We start from the raw sequence: 8,298 nt of genomic DNA on the forward strand, positions 1-8,298 counted from the left end.
TCTAACCAGTGACTATGACATTTAATAATGTCATCATGTAGAATCCTATTGAACATGTGGCCCTCTTGAAATAATGTTTACTTGAAGTTTTGCACTTCCTCCTTTTATATGGGTATTGCTCTAGCAATTTCTCATCCCTGCACCAACATTTATGCAGAACCTGTGGGAGCAGAAATCACAGAAACACAGGCATGGGCGAGTTTGCATTTTTAACATCCAGTGTCTCTTCACAGCAAGTGTAGCTCTAAGTCTCTTAATGAATAGGCTTGACTGCAGTATACTTTAAACATCACTATTTTCTAATCACCTTCTCAGACCTCATAATGGAGCTGCATTGCTAAAAGACAATGCAGGATGCTTAAAAAAAATCAAAATACATCAGTGTGAACTTCTTAAAATAGCAGGACACAGCATATACAAACATGCTATTGTTCTACACTGAAAAAGAAAACCACACAAAGGGTATGGGGCCATTGTTTTTTTCAAATAAAAGATGCATTTTAGATATTCATAAAAAACTCTGACTTTTCCATGAACTGCTGGTGGTAAAACCAGCTGTTAGAACCGTAGTACTAACAGTGTATTAAAGAAAACTTTCACTGCACATCTAGTATTTCAAAATAGGGCAAACAGGGAACCAAACCCTTCTTTTATTGGCAGGTAAGACAATGAATCTTATCTCTGAATGTGTCTGAAGCCTCTCTTGTGTGTACTATTACCTGCTGTTGAATGAAAGATTCTTGGACTACATTTGATTCCATTATGCATTGAACATGACCCCCAGACACACACACCTTCACTAATGGAAGAACTGTTTAATTCAGAATTTGTCCTAATGCCACTGCCTAATACTAAGGTGACATGCTCCCAAAAAAATTGTTTTTACAGGCAGCATCAGAAACAGGGCAAGAGAATCTTAAGAAGCACTGAAAAATACAGTTTTCCTTAACACTGTTTTCTGCCTTCAAACAGAATGGCACCTAAGTTCAAAAAGGACATCTTTTCCTTTGTTATCTTTAAAATCACTCTTAAAAATATTTCCCATACAAATGATTAGGTTCCATCCAGCTGCAAGATGAATCACTAGCAAAAATCAAAATCACTCAATTTTTTGAACGGCTGAACCATGAAACAACTTTCTAGCAAAGCATGACGTCAACACGAGCACTGCCACTATGAGGTCATTAGCTCAGTGCCATTAAATAAGCACTGACCTTACATTTCACACCAGTAAAGCCTTAAAATAGCACTGCTGCAGTCAGCGTATTTCAGGCAGCTTTGTTTAGCAAAACTAAACTTCACTGATGACTGAACTAGTGCTGAATGCCCTTTAAATGTAACTGTTGCCAAAAGCAGATCACACATAGTATTGTTTTAGAGACAATAGTTAAAACCTGTTCTCTGTCCTTTTACAATCCACTGTAACATCAGGAGGAGGAAGCTCCCACCAGTAAAAGATTCAGCATTACCATTCTCATTGCTTTTATGACTGACAGAACTTCATTTGTGAAATGGTGGGCAATTGTTCTCAAAATGATACTAAAGATACAACACATGAAGCATCTGCAACTTCAGTGAGAAATTAGTTCAAGTATTGTCTAATCCATACTCCAAAGAGAAAAATAAGTGAGCAGAGTGACAACTGAGACTGTACCACGTTGTCCTATCACCATATAAACACAATGCATCATCACTGTAACCTAAGAATTTGTGTTAGAACTAAATGGGCTCACAAAACTGCTTCTTTCTCTCTGGTACGTGCTATGACACATTTTTAATCACCTAAATTATGAATTATGGGTTGGATTTTTTTCTTCAAGTGGACCTCCCACTAAAAGATGTCAATGAGAGCCATTGAATTTGTTCTTACTCAGTGTAAAATGCCAGTTGTAATTTATTGCACACCTTCCAGAACCTGTCCTGAAAAAAAGACACTCTGTGTCCTTGCACCTTACTGCACTTTTAAGAGGGCCATTTAAGTGCCTCAAACCTTAAAACCAAAATAAAATCAGTGAGTTGGTGCTGTTTTGGGAGGAAATGAGATGAGTGTAAAAGAATTAACAACCTCCACAGCTAGCAAACTGAAGCACAGGGATATCAGAAGAGTCCCCTAATTTCTAAGTACCTAGTTCAAACCAGGCCTAGGGCCTGAATTTTTTCAGTGGTATTAGGGCATCTGCAATTCTCTTTGGCTTCAGATGGAGCTTTAACTGCCCACCAGTTCCACAAATCAGGCCCTTGTTTCAAGCTGAATACCTGGAAAACGAAGCACAGACAATTAGCTGGTCACTAATGGAAACAGAGTGAACTGACTTATTTAACATCACAGAGAAATTCTGTGAAGCTTTTAGTTTCAAGACACAATTCCCCAGATTACAGCCCACTACCACAAGGCCATCTTCTCTTCCCCAGGTCTGTGCCTCATTTGTGACTGACTTTGCTAATTTCCACAGTGAATAAAAAAAGTGTCCTACAGACAATAGCCTAATTAGCCATGTATTTCTTGCACTGAATACTTTATAATGGTGGTTATGTAGTACAGTCCTACTTAAAAAACCCCAAATGCTCAAAACAAATCAGATGAAAGATGAAGACTTGTTCCTGAAAGCTACTCTAACTCTTATCTTTGAGGTACAAGATGGTAATGAGCTGTGTGAAGCAGGTGAAGCTATTTGCTCTCCTTGGTGGAAGAGGCTGAATTGAAACCCTCTGCTGTCCAGCCTCCTGACCAACACAGCTTCCAAAAAGCTGAATGTATTTTCATGCATGTCATGTTCTCAATCCACAGACATTTAGGAGAACATGGCAACATCCATGCTGTCTTGCAGCAGAAAAAACACTTGAAAAATTAAACACTAATTAAAGAAAAAAATCCAAAAAAAGGCGCTGGTAGAACCTTCATTTATTGTTTGCATATAAAAAGTAGTCAGGAGATAAGAGGCCCAAAAATATTCACTGCATCTTCTCACACCAACTTCCTGTCAAGATTCTGCCCCAAACTTACATCCGGAACTGGCAAATGCTTGAGGCCCCGAAGTGGCACAGGGTGCTGAAGCTGTTCCTGCTCCTTGCACAGCACAGAGACACAGCTGAGACCCAGAGGGACACAACAAGTCACTGCTGCAGCCAAAGGTGTTCTGAGCTGACTGCTGGCTCTGTGTGACACAAACACTCCAACACAGGTAACAGCTCCACATACACTGAAACCTTACCATGATTCCTTTTAAAAATTGTTTCTTAACACCTTTTGCTAGAAAGATGCTAAGTGTTTTCCAAGTTTTTAGTACGGAATAGTCAGAACAGCTAATTAAGTTGTAAGAGGAGACATATATTCAGTTTTCTCTCCGAAAAGGTAAACCTGTGTGCAATTCCTATGTGGCTGTTGTACAACCTGAAGGGAACCAAACCCAAGAAAACCCAAAATACGAGTATACTGGAGAACCAAGACACGGTCCACTCTGGAGCCGCAGCTCTTATTGCAAACTGTTCCAGAGGGGTAATTCACAGTGACAGAAGAGAAGCCAGCCCAGCCAGTCTCGGCCTCGGGCCTGAGATGTGCTGATGCTAATCGGGGCTAAGCCTCGTCTGTATGGCTGCGTCTGCACTGATGCTGAGGGGAGGAGGGGGAATGCCAGCGACGAGCCGGGTCGGCCCTGGGAAATCCCCTCTGGCGCCGGGGGAGGCAAACCCACTGCTGCCCAGCGCCTGACGCCAGTCATGCCCGGGCGGGGAAGCCACTGCCCCGAGCGCTGCTCCGGGCGCACACTCCGGCCTCCTTCCCCGCCGGAGCCCGGGCAGCCCTGGGGCCTGTCCCGCTCGCCTCAGCCCGCAGCCCCCCGGGAGTTCCCCCTGCCCGCCCTCTGCGGCCCCGCCGGGCTCGTCCCCACGGAGCGGAGAGGGGAGAGGGCCGGGCTTCACCTCGGGCCGTCTCGGTCGGGTAGAGCTTCTGCGCCTTGCCCAGGAACCGGAGGGCGCGGTCGCGGTTCCCGGCCTCCAGCGCCTCCCGCGCGATCCCGATGCACTTCTCGGCCTCGTCCCGGTTCCCCTCCATGGGCTTCTCCTTCCGCCGCCTCCGCCCGCCGCAGCGCAGAGAGAAGGGGCCCGAAGCCAGAGCGGAGGCGGGCGGGGCGGAGGGGCCGAGAGCGGCGCGGGCGGTCAGGCGGGGCTGCGCTCGCTCGCTCGCTCACTCCGCAGCGCTCATGCCGCCGCTGCCCCGCCGCTGCCGCAGCCCCAGCGCGGCGCTCGCCCCGGCACGGCACAGCTCAGACCGGCCGCCCCTTCCGGGCCGCGCCGCGCATGCGCCGCCCCGCCCGCCCGGGCTCCGCGCTGCCGGCCGGAGCGGCTGAGGGCCGGGAGAGCCGGGATGGTTCCGCCCGGGAGCGCAGAGCGCCGCACAGCCCCGGGAGAGCCGGGATGGTTCCGCCCGGGAGCGCAGAGCGCCGCACAGCCCCGGGAGAGCCGGGATGGTTCCGCCCGGGAGCGCAGAGCGCCGCACAGCCCCGGGAGAGCCGGGATGGTTCCGCCCGGGAGCGCAGAGCGCCGCACAGCCCCGGGAGAGCCGGGATCGCTCCGCCCGGGAGCGCAGAGCGCCCGCAGGGCCCCGGGAGAGCCGGCTGCCGTGGAAAAGTACGGCGCGCCGTGCCGCAACGCTGCGGCCAGCCCCGCGCGGACCCCGCCGCTTCCCTCCCGTGCCCGCACCGTGCCTTCAGGTACTCATTAGCAGCTCGGAACGGCGCGCTGTAATTAGGGACATCAATTACAGCCGGCAAGGAAGCGCGGGGGCTGTGAGGGAAGCACCGCAGCGCCAGAGCGCAGCTAACACAGGCTGACCAGCGCCGCCAATGTAGGTCAGCACCTTCCAGCTAGTGCTGCAGCAGATTAGCGCCAGAAGGCTTAGGGAAATACAAGAGCCTGCTCGCAGCAGGAGGATTGCACTCGTGGAGGCAGTTCTGGAAGGCACAGAGCCTACTGCCCCCCAGCCACACACCGTAACTACTCCCTTGTGCCTCAAGGAAAGGTTTCCCTTACCACAGCTGAAGGAGGTGTATCTAGGAGCCCCTGTAACCCACTCCTGAGGATTCTGCTGCCTGGCACAATTTACAGGCTGCAGCAGTACAGCCCCTGCTTTCATAGACATCTGTCCACAGAGCTTCTACAAGCTGAAACACTATGAGGGGCCAGGCCCTAACATGAAATGAAGCATGGACAACATCCCTTCAGCTCACTTCACCCTCCCTGACAGACCCTTTCACTCTGTGAAGGCTGACATTGAGTGAAACGGGCCTTAAATAGCATCAGCTTTTTACCTGCCCTCCTAAAGACAACTTCAGCACATAACATAGGAGGTTCAGTTAGGAAGAATGTAACTTCACAGGATAAAGCCCTGTGCCCTTTCACTACACTAAGTGCAGTATTCTCAGGCTGTATTTTAACATGCCCCAAGCCCCAGAGGAAGGGTTGTCAGCTACATGCTCTTGGAACAACTTCAAGAGCTGCACAGTGGAGACCATGTATTTTCCAATCAATGAGAAAGAGACAAATCAGTCTGGACATAACATTTATTGAGTATTTCCACTCTAGAAGATGAAAAGTCTGTACAAAACCAAACATTTCCTTTACTTAAACCAATCTAAAAACAGTCAGCTCAATTAAAACCTACTACAAACACAATAGCTTCTTTGAAGCCATGGTAACACTTAAATACGGTTAAGACTTCAATGCAGAAATTTGGTTTGTTAGAAAGCTCAAGGGAGCTTTAGCTTCTCAAAGTTAAAAAAAGGCAAAATTGTGTTTCACAGATACAGTCCACTGGAATCACCAACACTGGACAAATTAAGTACTTCGAGTCCTGAGATAACAAGGAATCCTGGTATCCTTTAGACAGTCTTCTGTTGTCCTTTCTTGCCAATCAGAGACTTGTGGATATGTGGTATTACACCTAAGAAAGAACAACAATTAAGACCATGCTATTTCTCTTCATCCTAAACTTCATACTTCAAATAAAACGACAGCACTAGGGAACTCTGAAACAGCTCATGCCACCCAAGTACCCACAAACAGCAAGCAATTGACATACCACCACCAGCAATTGTTGCCTTGATCAGAGAATCCAGCTCTTCATCTCCTCTAATGGCAAGCTGCAAGTGACGGGGAGTGATACGTTTCACCTTCAAGTCTTTGGATGCATTTCCTGCCAGCTCAAGGACCTGAGACAAGACCATTTAAAAACAGTTACACAATCAAGTGAGACCAACTGCACAGTCTTAGCTATTTAATTCTCTGTTCCAAATAGTGTCACTGTTATTGACACCAAGACAGCAATAAATGCCTCTTTTGAAAGGGTTCCTCCTTTGTAGCTCTGCATTTAGCTTTCCTTAGAACAAACTGAGTGTTTTACAGCAGATATGGTATGCTATAATAGCCCATTTTACAAGTTATTTCACACCCTGCATTTTCCCCTATAAGTCACAGTGCAGGATTTGCACAAAGTGCACAAGATTGATATTTCATGGTCTTCTGATGATGCATGCACTTAACACTGTCTCAAAACCAATGAAGAGTGCCCAATCCAAACTGGCAAATACAGCAGGCTCTGGTCATTATGCCATTTGGGAGTTAATGACCAAGTTAACTCGCTTGCAGCCCCTGCAGGAGTTTTACCTCAGCTGTCAGGTACTCCAGGATTGCAGCACTGTACACAGCAGCTGTGGCTCCTACACGCCCATGGCTGGTTGTCCTAGACTTCAGGTGCCTGTGGATGCGGCCAACAGGGAACTGCAAAATAACAGAGGTGTCAACAGGCTGTGACAACAGAAAGCCTCTGCCTAAAGCCGCATCCTGGGCAGCAGAACCATGGCGGCAGGATTACAGGCAGCATTTCAAAACTTAGGAATCCAGTTCGGATGCTGCATGCCACACTCACATCAGCAACTTCACAATTCCCCGCACAAGCAGTAGTAGCAATGGCCATAAGAGAATTATTTCCCCTCTCGCACAGATATGCAAAAGTCTTAAACCAGCCGGGTATGCTGACGTCTTACGGTTCTTACAGCATTCCAGACAACAGGCAGACAGCAGGCTCTGAAGGTCTCACAGTGTACCAACAAACATGATGGAAGGCCAGCCTGACTTCCAGGCACCCCCGCCGCAGCCCCGCTCACCTGCAGTCCAGCCCGTTGGGAACGGGACACTGCTTTGGTCTTGGTCTTCCCGGAGTCCTTCCCAGCTTTCCCGCCAGCCTAGCGATGCCAAGAGAACAGCAGGAGCTGACGTTCCGCACCGCGCATGCGCCCCGCCACCCCCACCCCGCGCACAGCGCCCCGCGCGGCCGCCACGCGCCTGCGCACAACCCGCCGCACCGCGCGGCACAGGCCGCTCCCCAGGCGCATGCGCGGCCGCCGCTCCCCGTCCCCGGGGCACCAGTGCGCGTGCGACCACCCCCCCCATCGCCTCAGCCCTCTCCCCACCGAGCCGCGCGCCTTGCCCCCCAGCCCCGCACGGCGCGGCGAGCACGGCCCCGAGCCCCGCCACCGCCACACACCCACCCCCCGAGCGACCCCCGCGCCTCCTCACCATAGCGAACCGGAGCGCAGCGTCGCGCAGGGGGAGGCTGAGGCAGAGAGCGTCCCGCACGCACCGAGGCCGGATAACAGCACCGACCTACCCCGACCCGCCGCGATTCAAACTGCGCCCGCTCCCGCCTTCCCCCGGCCCTTTATAACCGCTCCGCGCGGCCGCATCCGGGAACCCCGGCCTCGCCGCCAGCCAATGGCCGCGGGCGGGACGGCCGCTCTGCCCCAGCGACAACCAATGGCGAGGCGGGGCGGGGCCGGCCGCGCGACGCGGAGCGCGGGAGGAGCCCCGCCCCCTTTTAAAGGGACAGCGCGGTGAGGGCGGAGGGGTGTGTGAGTCCCGCCGCCGGCTTGCGGTGCTTGTCCCGCTGCGGCGCCGCCGGCCCGGGCTCCGTGGGGCTCCGTGGGGCCCCCGGCGGGACAGGCCGTGCCGACAGTCTCTGCACTCATTTACCCGGGGCTCTGCGTCGCCGGTGCAGCTCCGGCACCGAACCGAGCCCGTGCACACAGCTGGGCGCAGAGCCGCCGCACTGCCGGCCGAGCCTTCTCTGTACACTGGAGTTAATTGGCTTTGTGCGCAGAGCGCCTCAGGAGCAGCCCGGAGGAGATTGTGTCCCGGGGTGGGATGAGGGGCTGTTAGCTGCCTGAGCAAGGACACGAGGCTGCCGTGGGGCGTCGAATAAAGCTCGCGGCAGCTCGGCATTCTTGGGGTGGGGAAGTGTGAAAA

The 8,298-nt window shown here is 51.5% G+C and overlaps 1 protein-coding gene across 1 annotated transcript; it reads right to left on the reverse strand.

Annotated features, from left to right (window-relative positions):
- Positions 1 to 5,540: 5,540 nt before the first annotated feature.
- LOC146437962 (histone H2A.Z) lies at positions 5,541 to 7,746 on the reverse strand. Its single transcript, XM_085058080.1, has 5 exons — positions 7,573 to 7,746; positions 7,161 to 7,238; positions 6,661 to 6,774; positions 6,077 to 6,206; positions 5,541 to 5,938 (listed from the first exon to the last, which is right to left on the reverse strand). The coding sequence occupies exons 1-5, from the start codon at positions 7,573 to 7,575 to the stop codon at positions 5,877 to 5,879; spliced, it is 387 nt and encodes a 128-aa protein (XP_084914206.1). The 5' UTR covers positions 7,576 to 7,746; the 3' UTR covers positions 5,541 to 5,876.
- Positions 7,747 to 8,298: the final 552 nt, after the last annotated feature.

The sequence above is a fragment of the Lichenostomus cassidix genome, chromosome 4 (genome assembly GCF_008360975.1).
Source record: "Lichenostomus cassidix isolate B80296 chromosome 4, HeHo_3.0, whole genome shotgun sequence".
In the NCBI taxonomy this organism is placed as follows: Eukaryota; Metazoa; Chordata; class Aves; order Passeriformes; family Meliphagidae; genus Lichenostomus; species Lichenostomus cassidix.